Raw genomic sequence first — 17,000 nt, forward strand, 5'->3', positions numbered from 1 at the left:
TTCATTGAGTGAATGATTGAATAAAGACACTAGATCAGTGATTGTCAAACATGGCTGTACATTAGAACCACCAGGAGACTTTAAAAACATCCTGAGGCCAGGTTGCACCCTAGAACAATTGCATCAGAGCCTTTGGGGTAGAAACTCAGACATTAGTGTTTCTTTTGTTTGTTTGTTTTTGTTTTTTGAGACAGAGTCTTGCTCTGTTGCCAGGCTGTAGTGCAGTGGCGCAATCTCAGCTCATTGCAACCTCCGCCTCAGCCTCCCGAGTAGCTGGGACTACAGGCGCACACCACCACACCCAATTAATTTTTGTATTTTTAGTAGAGACGGGGTTTCACCATGTTGACCAGGATGGTCTCGATCTCTTGACCTCATGATCCACCTGCCTCGGCCTCCCAAAGTGCTGGGATTACAGGCATGAGCCACTGTGCCCGGCCAACATTAGTATTTTTTAAGCTCCGCGTGTGATCTGACATGTAGCCTTGGATGTTGGAGTGTGACCTATTCTGGTCCCTTGTATCCTCCTTAGTCAAACTGGAGAAAACAGAAACCTCGTAAGGTAGCTGTGAGACGTGAAAATGTATGGACCTAATACATAGTAGGTCTCAGTAAACACTAGCTTCCAATCTCCTCTGCATGTCTTCAGTTAGGTGTAGCCTTCTGCGTAGGTGCAGGAGACACTGGAACATCATGGAAGATTTGGAGGTGCACTGGGATTCCGCTCCCACACACTGAAATTTGTGTCCTGTATTAATTTGCTCCGGCTGCCATTAACCAAGTTCCATGACTGGGTGGCTCGAACGAGAGAAATATACTGTCTCACAGTTCTGGAGACTGGAAGTCTGAGATCTAGGTGTCAGGTTCATTCCTTCTGGGGCTGTAAGGGAGAATCTGCTCCATGCCTTTCTCCTTGCTTCTGGTCGCTTGCTGGCAGTCTTTGGTGTTTTTTGGCTTGTGGCAGCATAACTCTAGTCTTCACATGACATTCTCCTGTGTCTGTGCCCAAATTTACCCTTTTTGCAAGGACACCAGCCATATTGAATTATAAACTCACCTTACCTCAGCATAATCTCATTTTATATGATCTGCAATAATCCTATTTCCAAATAAGGTCATACTCAGGGAGACTGTGGGTTAGGAGTTGAACATATGAATCTGGGGGCAGAGGATGACACAATTCAACCTGTAACCTGCCCTAAGCTACAGATTTGTATCCCCTGAAGAACTTCATCAAAATGTAAGCCATGAAATTTTAGACCTATAGACTTTGTTTTTAAGCATAAGAATAGATCTGAGTGCAAACCTCTCTAGTTAAGATGAAGAAATAAGCTTCAAAGGAGGGGAAGTGACTTGCTAAAGACCCAGCCAGAAAAGTGGGCCTGATTTGTATTTTTTTCTCTAATTTTGAAGTAAACAGAAGATTCTTTGATAAATTAGCAGGGCCCAGTGGTTCTTCCTCCCCCACCCCCGCCCCCCAATTTATCCTTACTATTGGGAAACTGTATATTGGCATATCGTTGAACCAATTGCAACCAAAGTTGAGGGTGGGAGCAGGTAAAGGTGGGTACCTCCTACCCCACATTCCCACAGTTCATTGCAAAGTGCCTTGGAAGAGCTTTAATAATACATTTAAAGTGAGCATCCCCAGTTGTGTGGACAATCAAGCCAGGTCATTTTCTTTCAGTCAAGAGAGGTCAGCAAGGTGGTCTGGGAAAAGGAACAGGAATTTCTTGGGCCTGGAGTAATCCTATGGGAACTTTTCTTCAAATGGGTATGACTAAAGGGTGGCCAACTTGAGAGTGGGGCCAATTCATCTTTGTGGTCTCACTCTCCACAACATGGGCTTTGCTCTGCTCTTGCATTGGGAAAATACTCCACAAAAGTAGCCAGGGGTTGCCTGGAGGTTTGCATGCCATTGTCTCACACCCTTCTCTCCCTTCTCATTCCTGCAACCATCCAACTGTCCAGTTCTTCTTTCTAACCATGAATGATGCTCAACGCTGATTTTCTGACATGGTCAAAGTCAAGGAACCAGGCTTCCTTTGTTTTTCTTTGATCCCTCTGGTCTCACTTCCTTTTGTGGAGGGGCCAGTGGACATGTGGGGGGGCGGTTGCAGCAACCCCACATCTATGATCTGGGCTGGCCTTAAGGTAGAGAGCAAAGCTCTGTGCTCAGAATAAGTTGGTGAAGAGTTAGGATAATCCCTCTTACCCTTCCCAATCTTCCCTGAAACCCCCAAGTATCTCCCACCAAGTTTTCAGCATGCCTGAAATTTCCAGTCAATAATAGTATCATATCTTCTGATTGTAGGACTGTATTTCTGAACGGTCCCTGTTCAGACCCAAATATTTTATAATACAGAAAATAAAAGCCTTGGACTTGGAGACAGAAGACTTGGGTGTCAAGCCAGGGGAGAAATGGGGATAGGAAATTGAGTCACAGAGCATTCAAGATAGACTTGGTCTCCTGGACAATTTCACCTAAGTTCTAAATTGAGCCAGTTTCCCACCACCCTGACTCACACAGGCCTTTTTCCACACTTTGTTCTCCAATCCTGAATCCCTAACCCAGATCCTCCATAAGTAGAAGACTTTTAAGAACCTATATGCTCTTGGTAGAAATGAGGGGACATAATCAATGCTATGGGCTGAGTGTTTGCCACCCAGTTAATGGTATTTGTCATAGCAGCCCGAACTGACTAAGACAGCCAGCCAAAGGTAAGACAATACATGCTAATCTTTTACTTGTGCATATTAACACAGCGAAGCTTTCTTGTTTAATGAAATGATGCATAATAATTCATACTTATCTGGGACAGAATGATCAACAAAGCAAGTAGTTTTACATACATGACTTCATGCACAGCCTCATAGTGTGGGTGAGTCTGTTATTGGCTTCTCTACAGTTTATAGGTGAGGAAACTGAGCCTTGAGAGGCCCAAGGTCACAGTGGGAAAGAGCTTGGATTTGGAGTTTAGGTCCAGGGCTCAAATGTCATTCGACTCCACAGACAGTTTACTTTGGACATCTTTAGACCAGGTTTCCATGTTTGCAAACTTTTTTGTCCCATCACAGGCATTTGCACAAATGAAACCTGTGAGAAGTTCAACAAAGCTTAATTCCAAACAAAAAAGATGATGTTTAGGCCGGTGGGCCCCAGACGAGTTCACAAGAAGCTCATGGGGTGAGTACCTGGTGTTGACCAGAAGATGAGATGTAGGCAAGTATAGTAAGAGAAAACAGAGGGAGAAAAAAAGCCAAAAGATGGTCTCCTGTTAACTCACTCAACCAACCACAAACATTGCCAGGCACTGAGGGAGATGGTAGGAACTGGGTTTGTGCCTTTGAGGGATTTCCACTCCAGTTGAGGCCATTGGAGGTCTGGGGCTGGCCTGAGCTTGGAGACATGCTCTGCTCAGAGATCAGCGAGGTTCTTCTCTTCTGGATTCTGTCTGAGGGAAACTGGAGGTGTAAATGCTGTAGAACCACCGTGGGTTTTTTTATATTCCAGGAGTGGTTAGAGGTCTGCAGCTCTGTGTCCAGGACACCTCTGTTTGGAGGGAGAGATAGGCCTGCAAGAGTCCAGTTGAGATTGAGCAGTGGTTTCTGTGGGTGGAGGGAGGGGAAGCCCAGGAGGTGGTGGCCAGTGGAGGTTGTGGTCAGGGACAGACAGCGTGGCTCATGGTGTGCAACTCTCTGGCAACTCCTTTTCAGCAGTCTCATCCGCCACTCCCTCTCTGACTGGGTTACCCTTCTATCTTCCTATTCATACTTCTCTTTGTGCCTCTTCCCTTGGGTTCTTGAGGAGCTAGATTAGGGGAAGACTCCTGATTAAAGACTGCCTTGGGAGCCAGTCTATTAGGGATGCCAAAACATCACTGGAAGTATAAAGAGTCAGATATGAAACGCTCCCAGGGAGATGGCTGGATGTGCTGAAAGAAATACAAGAGAAGCATCTTGGGATGGGTAGGAATGGGATGGCATGGGGAGAGGGTGAAGTGAGCTTCTCAAGGGGCCTCAACCCCCAAACCTGCCTTCTAAGAAGGGTGGGTTCAAAGCCCAAGGTGCTTTGGTTTTGCTAAGTGGGTATGTGAGTAGGAGTCCTTTGCCTTTTTGCTCCCTGGCTCAGCCTGCCCTCTGAGTAAAAGTTGAACAAAATGTTAAGAATCAGTGTGAAACTGTGTTTGAAAGATTAGGCCAACTAGAAGCCCATAGGCTTAGCTCTGATACCACAAACTACCTCATTATCTCTTCCTTATGCTGTTTCTCCCATCGGTGGTGAGTAGTGGCCCCACCTGTAGGCTGGCAGGTAGGTCCATGGGAGCCCCTTCCCTTCACTGGTATGCCGCCCAGCCCTGTCCAGCAGGTGCTACTGGCCTCATTATTAAAACTAGGCCCTGGCTCTTCCCTAGACTGATAAACTCCTCCAGATCTACTGCCCCATTGGCAAATAGATCATTCAAGTTGCATCTGGAACTGAAGGGGAAATGCCTTACAAGCTCTCTCTAGGTTGGCCAGAGGGCTATATTGGTATCTACTTTATTCAATAACAAGATATTGAGTGTCTTCTGTGTGCAAATCCCTGCTCAAGGGACTGTAGAAGACTCTGGACTCCTCATTTTTAAAAAAAGTTGCAGCCAAATATACCTAATGGAGGTGCATGTCAGAATCACATGGGAAGCTTTTCCAAATCCCCACGCCAGAGCCGAATCAGGTTCACAGATTGGGCCCAGGTCTTTGTGGCATGGCAAAGTTTAGAGAGTGGCTTTTATTTATGCCCTTGGGTGTGAAGCAATGGGCCAGTGTGAGAGGCAGGGATGCGTACCATGAACTAGAAGGCAAGGTGAAGCATAGCCATCGCCACAGAGAGAGATAAGCAATCTCTCTACTACTACACCCTACTCTCTTTCTACTACTCTCTGAGAGTGTAGACTAGGAAAGAAAGGTTAATATTTATAGAGAAGCAGCCTGGGACAAAGAAGGTAAAGTGTGCCCCAGGGCATGGCTCCCCAAGAAGCATAAATCTGAAGGATAATAACAGCTGTTGATTCTTTGCTCCCACTGAGCACACAGTGATAGAACACTGGGGTTCAAGACCAGGTTCCTGCCCTCAAGCAGCTTGCAGCCTGATGGGGCAGGGAGATAATACATTGCATGTGTGTAACTACAACACAAGGTTGTTTTATTTTAGAGGGGACAAGCAGAATCCCACGACAACCCAGAGAGTGTTCTAATTTGCAGATTGGGGAGGGCTTCCTGGAGAAGCTGGCCTGTCAGCTAGAACATGTTCCAGGCCCAGGTGACAGCATGACAAATGCCTAGAGGTAGGGTACTGGGGAGATATCTGTCTGAAAGAAGGCCAGTGGTGTTTTGGGGTTGGATCCCAAGCTGCTGTGGGGAGGAGGCTTAGAGTGGAATAAGAATGGAAAAGTTGGCTGGCATTGGATTGTGGAGGCCTTGAAAGCCTTGCTAAAGTGTATGGACTTCATTTGTAAGTAATGAGGAGCCACTAAGGGTTTTGAAGCACCTGGTGTAAGGGCAGAGGGCAGCCTCGTGGGGAAAGAGAGGAGCAGTGGGGAGATGCCAAGGAAGTGAGGCCCTGTTTCAGGGATGAAACCATGGGCATGCAATGGCAAGAATGAGTCAACTCTGAAAGCCACTAGACAGGCATAGTCATTTGGACCTGGCTGTGGGAGTTGAGGAAAAGAAAACACAGGCCTCCAAGAGGACTTGAGGTTTGGAGTGTGGGTGGGTGGGGGGAAGCTAGCACCATCAACCAAATAGGAGGAGGACACTTTAGGTACAAAGTGATAAATCTGAAGTCAGCTCACTATCCACCTGGGAAGGATGAGATGTTGGAGGAGTCCACCCTAGATGCCTTCACCAAGGTGGGTGTTCACCAAGGTAGGTGAGCCTTTGGGGCTGGGCTGTTGGCCCCTGGAGGGTAGCAACTGTATCTCATTCATCTTTGTATTCTCTGAATAAATACTTAGTGCAGAAGGTAGCACTTATTAAATTCATTCCTTCAATCAAATATTTATGAGCTAAATTTTTAAGGGCCAGTTTGTGGGCTAGGACTTGGATCCAGGATACAGAACATTTCTCCAGTCTAGTTGTGGATTTTTAGAATCCAGATATCAACATGACTGCTTATCTCAGGGTATGGCGACTTTTGTCTTCCAGACAGCCTCATCCAGCAGTACCTGAGGAATACGGAGCCAGGCGCCTCCAAAGTGAATAAACCAGTAGGGACGACCCTACAGTCAGGGAAGGGAGGCACTGTCTTGTCAGCATCGTGCAGTTATCACACACAACGAGCTTTAGGCCCTGTGAAGTCTCCAAGGAAGCACCTTTCCCAGAATCCTTTCATGTCTTAGAACCTTCTGAACTAAACAGTGATTAGAAACACATGTCTAAATGAAGGAGCGTGCAAGATGAACTCAGAGTTCAAGAAATGTTTTTTTGGATGGCAGTATAAAATTCCCAGGTAGGAAGCCACTTTCCCGCAGATGAGAGGCTGGCGGGACCCACTGGTGTAATGAATGATCTTCACTGCACGCCTGCAGCGGAGGAGACGTCTCCACCCTGCTGTGTTCTGCAATGCTCCTTCCAGGCCCGCTTCTCCATGACCCCCATTCCAGTCCCTGTCCACCTGCACCTGCGCCTGCACCGCCACAGGCCCCTCAGTAGAAGGAGGCGCCCTCATAGGCGAAGGCACCAGGGGAGTGGGGGATCGGGGCTGGGCTGGGTGCCTGCAGCCGGCAGAACCAGAACTGCCGGAGGACATGTTTCAGGTGTGTGCGGAACTTGACCCCCACGAAGACATAGAGCACCGGGTTAAAGCAGCAGTGGGAGAAGGCGAGGTTGCGGCAGATGAGCAGGGCGTATTCTAGCTGCTGTTTGGCCTCGCAGCTCCGGATGATCTGGGTCCGAAACAGCGTCTGCAGAAACAGGGTGAAGTTGTAGGGACCCCAGCTGAGGAAGTAGGCCACCACGATGGCGAAGATGAGCTTGACCGTGCGGTGGCGCCGCTTGGAGCGTGAGCGGAACAGGGTCCTGAGGATCTCCACATAGCAGAACAGGATAATCCCCAGGGACAGCAGGAAGAAGAGGTTGTGCTGGTAGACGGAGGTGAGGTACCACGTGAGTTCGGAATAATCACAGCCCGAAGAAAGCACCTTGTGGAAGATGGTGTCGAGGATGGAGGACAGGATGCTGGCTACCCACACAGCCATGGTCACCAGCACCCGGCAGCGGAGGGTGGGGACGCGCAGGGTGGAGAGGGGGCTCACTACCGACAGGTAGCGGTGGATGGTCATGATGGTCAGGAAGAAGATGCTGCTGTAGAGGCTGATGGAGAAGATCATATTGAGGAGTTTGCAGAGGAAGTCTCCCAGCACCCAGCCCCAGTGGTATGGGGAGATCCACACAGGCAACAAGCAGGCGAACACCAGGTCTGAGAGGCACAGGTTGAGGATGAAGACGTTGGTGAGGGACTCCAGGCTCTCATACTTCACCAGGACCCACAGGACCAGGCTGTTGCCCACTAGGCTGAGGAGAAACACCAGGCAGTACAGGACGGTGGTGGCGAGGGTAGCAAAGACCCAGGCCTGGTTCTCACACGGCTGGCTCTGAAGGTCATAGTAAAAAAAGGTGGTGCTCTCTGGGTTGCCTGAGGACTCCATCTGGACCAGATGGCAGGGACGTTTAGAGCATCTGAAATGATAGAGACATGGAGTTTAAAGCCATGTGGTGGCTGGGTACAGTGGCTAACACCTGTAATCCTAGCACTTTGGAAAGGCCAAAGGGAGAGGATTGCTTGACCCCAGGAGTTTGAGACCATCCCAGGCAATATAGTGACACCCCTGTCTCTACAAAAAATTTAAAAATTACCCGGGTGTGGTGACGCATGCCTATAGTCCCAGCTACTCAGGAAACTGGGGGGTGGGGAAAGATTGCTTGAGCCCAGGAGGGCGAGACTGCAGAGAGCTGTGATCACGCCACTGCACCTAAACCTAGGTGACAGAGAAAAACCATGTTTCAAAAACAAACAAAAAACCCAAAAAAGATGCCAGACTCTTAGTTAATTCTCTCCTGGATCAGAGAAAAGACCTGGAATGGGAAGGGGATTCTCTACAGAGTGTATTTTCCCCACAAGAGATAGCTTTGCAAGACCATTTCAAAATATTCCTATCTGTCATGTTGGTATCTTATTGCTACAAAGAGTCTATTCTATCAGGCTTAAGGGCTGCTTTAATGTTAATGCTGGTCAGCTATGCTGAATTACAAAAGGAGGAGAGTATAATGAGGCATGTATGACTACCTATTCCCATCATGGCCTGAACTAATATTTCTTTAGAATGCCCTTCCTTGGCTGAGGAGTCCATTCAGTTAGTTGTGAGGCTTAGAATTATATTTTTTATTTATAAAACTTAAATGCTTGTTAAGACAAACACCAAATAACCAATCAACACTTTTCAGAAAAATGAAACAAAATCCAGAGTCTACACAACATAACAATGTTTAGGACACAATCCAAAATTACTCAGCATATAAAGAAATAGGAAAACATGACCCATACTCAAAAGAAAAGACAATCAAGCAGCTGCCTGTGAGAGGGGCCACATGTTGGAATTTGTAAATATGTATCAAAATGTAACTAACTATTATACCTGTTCCCAAGGAAATAAAGGAAACTATATTCATAATGAAAGGAGAGATAGAAAGTCTCAGCAGAGAAAGAAAAGTTATATAAAAGACCCAAAAGGAATTACAAATCAATAACAAGATATCAAGAAAAGCTTCAATAATTTGGAAATAATTTTAAAAACACCAGAGCGTGTGACGCCATGGCGCCGTGCGGGGTCGCGGCGGCGCAGGGGGCGGGCCCGTGGCGCGGGGCCTGAGGAGGAAGTGGCGAGATTGTTGCTCCCTCTGCGCCCAGAGAGGACGCGGCTGCGTCGTGCTCCCCTGCGGTCCCCTCCATGTTCCCTGGCCCCACCGCTCCCCTTCCTAAGGCTGCTGCTGTCTATGGAAGTAATGGAAGGACCCCTCAACCTGGCTCATCAGCAGAGCAGACGAGCCGACCGTTTATTAGCTGCAGGCAAATACGAAGAGGCGATTTCTTGTCACAAAAAGGCTGCGGCATATCTTTCTGAAGCCATGAAGCTGACACAATCTGAGCAGGCTCATCTTTCACTGGAATTGCAAAGGGATAGCCACATGAAACAGCTCCTCCTCATCCAAGAGAGATGGAAAAGGGCCCAGCGTGAGGAAAGATTGAAAGCCTAGCAGAACACAGACAAGGATGTAGCTGCCCATCTTCAGGCATCTCACAAACTCTCTGCCGAGGATGCGGAGGGCCAGAGCCCCCTTTCTCAGAAGTACAGCCCTTCTTCAGAGAAACGCCTGCCTGAGATTCAGGGGATCTTTGACAGGGATCCAAACACACTACTATATTTACTTCACCAAAAGAGTGAGCCAGCAGAGCCATGTATTGGAAGCAAAGCCCCAGAAGATGATAAAACAATTATAGAGGAGTAGGCAACCAAAATTGCAGATTTGAAGAGGCATGTGGAATTCCTTGTGGCTGAGAATGAAAGATTAAGGAAAGAAAATAACTAAAGGCTGAAAAGGCCAGACTTCTAAAAAGGTCCAGTAGAAAAAGAGCTGGATGTAGATGCTGATTTTGTAGAAACGTCAGAATTACGGAGCTTGCCGCCACATTCAGAAACTGCTACAGCCTCCTCAACCTGGCAGAAGTTTGCAGCAAATGCCGGGAAAGCCAAGGACATTCCAATCCCCAGTCTTCCTCCCTTGGATTTTACATCTCCAGAACTTCCCCTTATGGATCTCCCTGAGAATATTCTGAAAGGATTTATGAATAATTAAAATGGAAGGCCACAGAAGAGGGGAGAAGAGGAAATAATACAGTAATAGTTAATCCAGCAAAAAAAAAAAAAAAATATATATATATATATGAAAAGGGAAAACCACGTAGAAGGGGCATCCTGGTCCCGGAAATGTTTCATCATCTGGTGGACTGTGGGAGAATAGGCATTGCCAGGACTTGGGAAACAGTCACTGTGAAATGCGTTGCATATCTCATTCACTGACTTGAGCTAATGATTCCAACTTGATAGACACTAAACTCATGGAGGTTCAGTTTCTGCTGATACAAACCAAATGGCTACTTGGAATAATTTTTTTCAAGCAACAATTATTTTTCTTATCTTCAGGGTTAAAATGTATAAAATATGTTATGTGTAATTAATCTATAATGTCATAAATGATAATGCAAAACCTAAATAATATGGTGGCCCAAGGGGCTGCCTTGTATTTGAAACATGCTTTCTATCATGTATTGACTGTATGCATTTTGTTAATGCCCATTTTGTTTAAATAAGGTGAGTAAGATACACACCTTATTTGTTAGTTGTAAGATATACACCTTAATTGTTAGTTATGCTTTTTTAAACAAATTACCAGTTTACATGATTAATCAGGGTGCATTTTAAGTTCTAATTTTGTTTATTGTATAATGCATCATTTGAAAATACCAAGGAGGAAATATCCTTTGTTTTTAATGATGCATGAGTGGAAGTAATGCTAGTTGGCAGTATTTGATTGTAAGAAATCAATAAAGTAATTGTGTTTTATTAAAAAAACCCAACTGACTTCTAGAATCTGAGTCAAAGAAGAAATCAAAAGGCAAAGTATAAAATATTTTGCATTGATAATAATGAAAATACCACATATCAGAATTCATGAAATGCAACTAAAGCAGTACTTGGAGAGAAATTTATAGCTTTAAATGCGTGTATTAGAAAGAATAAACGTCTAAAATCTAAGACTTAAATCAGTGACATAAGCTAGAAATAGAAGAGCTAATTAAAGTAGAAGGAAGGCATTAATAAAAATAAAAGCAGAAAAAATAAAATAGAAAATAAAATGAACAAGATCAAAATTGGTTGTTTGACAACATTTAAATACATTGATAAAATCAGCAAGGAGCAGTGGCTCATGCCTATAATTCCAATGCTTTGAAAGGCTGAGGCAGGAGAATCCCTTGAGGCCAGGAGTTTCAGGCTGCAGTGAGCTATAATGGCGCCACTGCATTCCAGTCTGGGTGTCAGAGCAAGACCCTGTCTCAAAAGAAAGAAAGAAAAAGAGAGAGAGAGAGAGAAAGACCAAAAAATTGATGAAGCCTTATCTAGATTCATTGAGAACAAAGAGAAATATGTTACAGATCTTATAGACTTTACAAGAATAACAAATAAATATTATGATCAATTTTATGTTAAAAAATCCAACAACTTAAATGAAATGGATGAATTTCTTTTAACATGCAACATATCAAAACTGACATGGGATGATATGGCAAATGTGAATAGCCCTACATTTGTTATAGAAATATAATTAACTATATAAATCCTTACCACAAAGAAAACTTTAGAACTAGAGGATTTTTCTAGTGATTTTTTTAAACATTTGGGGAAGAAATAACACCAGTTTTACACAAACTATAAGAAATAGAAATAAAGGATGGAATATTTTCTAGCTCCTTTTATGAGGCCAGAATAACCCTGATACCAAAATTAGACCAACAAATTACAATAAGAGAAAACTACAGAACAATATTCCTCATGAACATAGACAGAAAAATTCTTAACGAAATATTGGCAGATCAAATCCAGCAATACATTTTAAAAGAATAATATAACATGACCAAGTTGAGTTTATCCCAGAAATATGAGATCGTTTTAATACATGAAAATCAATTTAAGTCACCATATCAATAGAATAAAGAAAAAAACTATATGATCTTTTCTGATAAATGTAGAAAAGCATTTGACAAAGCTCAACACCCTTTGATGATATAAACTCTCAGCAAATTAGAAATAAAAGGGATATTGGACATCTATAAAAATCATTTTTTTTGCTGGTTATTAATTCATTTACTCAAAAATTTCAGAGGCAGTCATGTTCTGGGCCTGGAAGCCTTTGGAGATAAAGGAAAATGATGTCAAATCTCAAACCTCTCCAAGTTACATTCAGTGGCCTGGCTCCCTTTTGCTGGTTGTCTCTCTCCCTCCCCATCTCTGTGGCCCACCTCAACTCTAAGGGAGTGAATTTAGCTTTCTGGACTGTAATATAATTTAGATTGAGAAAGACAGCTGTAAATTATACAACCATCAGTAATAACAAGGCCTTACATAAAGATATATAGCCAAATAAACCTCTCTACTTCTTTCAGCATAAGAAAAATATTATTTATATGTTAGGTCTACTCAAAGTATGGTTCCCAGATCCATTTTTCTTCTTCTTCTTTTTTTTTTTTTTGAGATGGAGTCTCGTTCTGTCCCCTAGTCTGGAGTGCAGTGGTGTGATCTTGGCTCACTGCAAGCTCCGTCTCCCAGATTCATGCCATTCTCCTGAATCAGCCTCCCAAGTAGCTAGGACTACAGGCGCCCGTCACCACACCTGGCTATTTTTTTGTATTTTTAGTAGAGACGGGGTTTCACCGTGTTAGCCAGGATGGTCTCAATCTCCTGACCTCATGATCCACCTGCCTCGGCCTCCCAAAGTGCTGGGATTACAGGTGGGAGCCACCGCGCCCAGCCAATTTTTCTTCTTTGATTTTTTTTTTTTGACAGGGTCTCGCCCTATCACCCATGCTGGAATGCAGTGGTGTGATCACATCTCAACCTCCTGAGCTCAAGTGATCCCCTCACCTTAGCCTCCTGAGTAGCTGGTAGTACAGATGTGTGCTACCACACCTAGCTAATTTTTTTGGGGTATTTTTTGCAGAGATAGGGTCTCATCATGTTAGGTAAGGAACTCCTGGACTCAAGAAATCTGCCAGCCTTGGCCTCCCAAAGTGCTGGAATTACAGGCATGAGCCACTGCGCCCAGCCCAGATCAGCTTTTCTGAAAAGAATGCAGATTCTTGGGAAATCCCTATACCAAAGGAATCAGAGCCTTCAGAGGTAGCTCAGGAATCAGCGTATTTACTAGCCCTCCAGGTGGTTCTGATGTGCAGCAAAGCTTAAGAACTCCTGATATAGGCTGTTACAATTAGAGGAAAACATAAGTTTAAAATGTTTGTAAAGGAACTCACCTGAATCTACACCTCTTTACATGCGTCTTGAGGCAGAAATGGTGCTTCTCTGTTTCATATTTCACTTAAAGAAACTGAAACACCTGTCCTGCCCAGAAGGCTGGAGGAGGAGGATGGGAGGAGTCTCAGAGAGAGCCAGGGGGCCAGAGGGGGACAGCTAGTGAGAGAGGAGGAAGGAAGAAGCCAGTCAGGCAGGCAGTTAGGGTGGATCCTTGGTGGAACTCCTTCAAACCAAGAACAGCCTGAAAATCAAGCTGCAAGCCCTGGATAAAGAAAAGAGCCTGCATGTTTGAATAGAAACACCTACTCTGTGAATCCAGATGAACAAATTCCACTCCTTTTTTGAACATATATCCCTCTCCTTGGCACGCCTTTGTCTCATTTCACATGCTTCCTCCCGATCGGTCCTTACCTTTTACCTGTTTAACATATACCTACCTTTCTGTGATGAGCTGCTCGCCAAATTTTCATTTGCATAAAGTGTAACGTCACTTCAGCCTCTGATTGGTCCTGGGCCAAGGTCTCAGGCCAAGCTTTCACTTCAGCCCCCAATTGGTTCTTTACACTATTGTACCTCTTCCTGAGTGGTGCTTTTTCCAAGCCTACCCATAAACCAATCAGCACGTATTTCCTCATTCTAAGCCTGTAAAAACCTGTGACTCAGCCTTATAGCTAGCAACCCTCTTTTGGGTCCCCTCTCTTTGCTGAGAGCTTTTCTGTGGCTTAATAAATCCAACTCTGCCTTCTTCACTCTCCAGTGTCTGTGTGCCTTATTTTTCTTGGTCGTGGGACAAGAACTTGGAGCTCACCAGTGGGGGGAGTAAAAGAGCTGTAACACTCCCTCCCCCTCACCAAACAACAGGAGTGAAACAGCTGCAACAGTAGGAGACAGTTTTTCCACATCCTTAATGAATAAAGATGTTGAGCATCTTTTTATATGTGTATTGGTCATTTGTGTATCTCTTTGTAGAAGTGTCTATTCAGAACCTTTGCCTTTTAAAAATTTGAGTTATTAGTCTTTTTATTATTAAATTGTAAGAGTTATTTCTACATTCTGGATACTAGATCCTTATCAGAGATATGATTTAAAAATAATTTATCTCATTCCTTGGGTTCCTTTTTAATTCTTCATAATACCCTTTGACACACAAATGCTTTACATTTTCTTTTTCTTTTCTTTCCTTTTTTTTTTTTGAGGCAGGCCCTCACTCTGTCACCCAGGCCTGAATTCAGTGGCATGATCAGCTCACTATTGCCTTGAACTCTGGAGCTCAAGAGATACTCTCGCCTCAGCCTCCTAAGTAGCTAAGACTATAGATACACAGCACCACATCCAGCTAATTATTTTAATTTTTTTGTAGAGACAGGGTCTCACTATATTGCCCAGACTAATCTTGGACTCTTGGCCTCAAGTGATCCTCCTGCCTTGGCCTCCCAAAGCTCTGAGATTATAGACCTGAGCCACCGTGGCTGACCTGTTTTTAACTTTCACGAAATCTAATTTATAAATTATTTCTTTTGTTGCTCGTGATTTTGCTGTTGTAGTTAAGAAATCCTTGCCTAGTCAGATTATAGGGATTTATAGCTATGGCTTAGCTCTGAACTTTCAGTTATATTCCATTGGTCTTTGCATCTATCCTTATGTCAGTACCATAGAGTTTTGATTACCTTTGTAGTAAGTTTTGAAATCACAAATCCTCCAACTTTGTTCTTTCTTCTATTCAAGATTGGAGACATATAGATCAATGAAATACAATGGGGAAAGCCATACATCTATGGTCAATTGATTTTTTGTTTGTTTGTTTTGAGACAGGTTCTCACTCTGTTGCCCAGTCTGGAGTGTAGTGGTGCGATCATGGCTCACTGCAGCTTCAATCTCCCAGGCCTAAGTGATCCTCCTACTTCAGCCTCCTGAGTAGCTGGGACTACAGGTGCACACCAACATGCCTGGCTAATTTTTATAGAGACAGGGTTTTACCATGTTTCCCAGGCTGGTCTTCAACTCCTGGGCTCAAGTGATCTGCTTGCCTCAGCCTCCCAAAGTGCTGGGATTGTCAACTGATTTTTGACAAGGGTCAAAAATTAAGACCATTTACAAGGCCATTCAGTGTTAAAAGAATATTCTTCTTAACAAATGGTGCCAGGAAAACTAGATAGTCATATACAAGACAAAGTTGTACTCTTACCTCACATCATATACAAAAATTAACTCAAAATGGATTAAAGAGCCAGATGCAAGGGCTAAAAAACCTACAACACTTTTGTGTGTCAAAGGACACTATCAAGAAATTTTAAAAGAATTTTGATGGAAATTGCTTAGAATTTGTAGATCAGTTTGGGGAGTATTGCCGTTTTAACAATATTGGGTCTTCCAATCTGGGAACACTGAAAGTCCTTCTATTTACGTAGGTCTTCTTTAGTTTTTTTCCACATTGTTTTGTGGTTTTCAGTGAGTAGATTTTGTGCATTCTTGGTTAAATTTATTCCTAAGTATTTTTATGCTATTGTAAATGGAATTGTTTTGTTAATTTCATTTTCAGATTGTTCATTGCTAGTGTATAAAAATACAACTGATTTTTATATATTGATCTTGTACCCTGAGCTTATTTATTAGCTTTAATAGTTTTTTGTTTTTGTTTTTGTTTTTGGTGGATTCTTTCAGTTCTCTATGTACTATAAAGTCATGACATCTGCATATAGAAATAGTTTCACTTCTTCCTTTCCAATCTGGGTACTCTTCCCCCCACCGTGTTTAGTTGTCCTGGCTGGAACCACCAATGCAATGTCAAATAGGAGAGGACAATGGACATCATTGTCTTGTTTATGATCTTAGGAGAAAAACTTCTAGTCTTTCACTACAAGTATGATGTTAATTGTGGGTTTTTAATACATGCCTTTTATCAGATTAAGGAAATTCCCCTCTATTTCTAATTTGTTGAGTGTTTTTATCATGAAATGGTGTTGGGTTTTGTTAAATGCTTATTCTGCATCTCTTGAGTTTATTGTATGGAAATACCACAGATTTTTTTATTCCTTCACCTATTGAAGGACATCTTGGTTAATCCTATTTCTTTGAAATTATGAAAAATACTTTATACACTATACACTATGTATAAAAAAGTATTTTATACACGATATGTATTTGAATGCAGGTTTTTGTTTACACATAGTTTTGAGCTCGATTATAACTAGGAGTGTGATTGGATTATATGATAATAATGGCAGTGGTGGGCCATCCAGAGCAGCTGCTACCATCATGCCAGCTGCAGCAGGGAGGCATGAGCGGTGGTGGCAGGAGCAGCTGCAGGAGCAGCAGTGGGGGTGGTGGGACCTCTGTGCCCTGCATCCCCATGCCCTGCATCCCTGAGGCAGCTTACTGCACACCACCCCTACCCTTGCATGGCCGGGCAGGACCTACTCTCAGGCCTGGAGCCTCTGCCGCAGCCTCAACTCATTCCCTGCCATGTTCTGGGAGCCAGTGAATATCTGGCCAAAGATGTAGCTGGGACTTTCAGGGCTAGCCCTGGGAGTGTCAGGTTCATTTGTGCGGGGTTGGCCAGGGCCACCACGCCACCTGCACCTTGCCCAGAACCACTGTGGGGAAAATGCGGAGAGGAGGTGTGGCTGGGGCTGCATGCTCCACACAGCCGGCAGGAGCTGGGGACAAATGGGAGCCCTGCCCCTTAGAAGTTGGTGGGACACGGAACTCCCCAGGCACAACTGCAGCTGCTGAAGCCATGGCTGTGACTTGGGCACCCCTGTGCTCTTGGGAGCTAGGAACAGGCAGGAGCCCCGCCCTCCAAGGCACTGCTACAGCCACCCTGCTGTGGCTATGGATCCAGGCATCTCTGCACTGTCGGGGGCCTGGGAAGGTCCC

General features: G+C 44.2%; 1 protein-coding gene and 1 pseudogene across 1 annotated transcript; one reads left to right on the top strand and one right to left on the bottom strand.

Annotated features, from left to right (window-relative positions):
* Nucleotides 1–2,570: 2,570 nt before the first annotated feature.
* XCR1 (X-C motif chemokine receptor 1) lies at nt 2,571–9,035 on the bottom strand. Its single transcript, XM_055109783.2, has 2 exons — nt 8,837–9,035; nt 2,571–7,719 (listed from the first exon to the last, which is right to left on the bottom strand). The coding sequence occupies exon 2, from the start codon at nt 7,686–7,688 to the stop codon at nt 6,687–6,689; it is 1,002 nt and encodes a 333-aa protein (XP_054965758.1). The 5' UTR covers nt 7,689–7,719; nt 8,837–9,035; the 3' UTR covers nt 2,571–6,686.
* On the top strand, nt 8,640–15,131 carry LOC134729957 (nuclear receptor-binding factor 2-like; annotated as a pseudogene).
* The last annotated feature ends 1,869 nt before the right edge of the window (nt 15,132–17,000 follow it).

This window comes from Pan paniscus, chromosome 2 (genome assembly GCF_029289425.2).
Source record: "Pan paniscus chromosome 2, NHGRI_mPanPan1-v2.0_pri, whole genome shotgun sequence".
Lineage (NCBI taxonomy): Eukaryota > Metazoa > Chordata > Mammalia > Primates > Hominidae > Pan > Pan paniscus.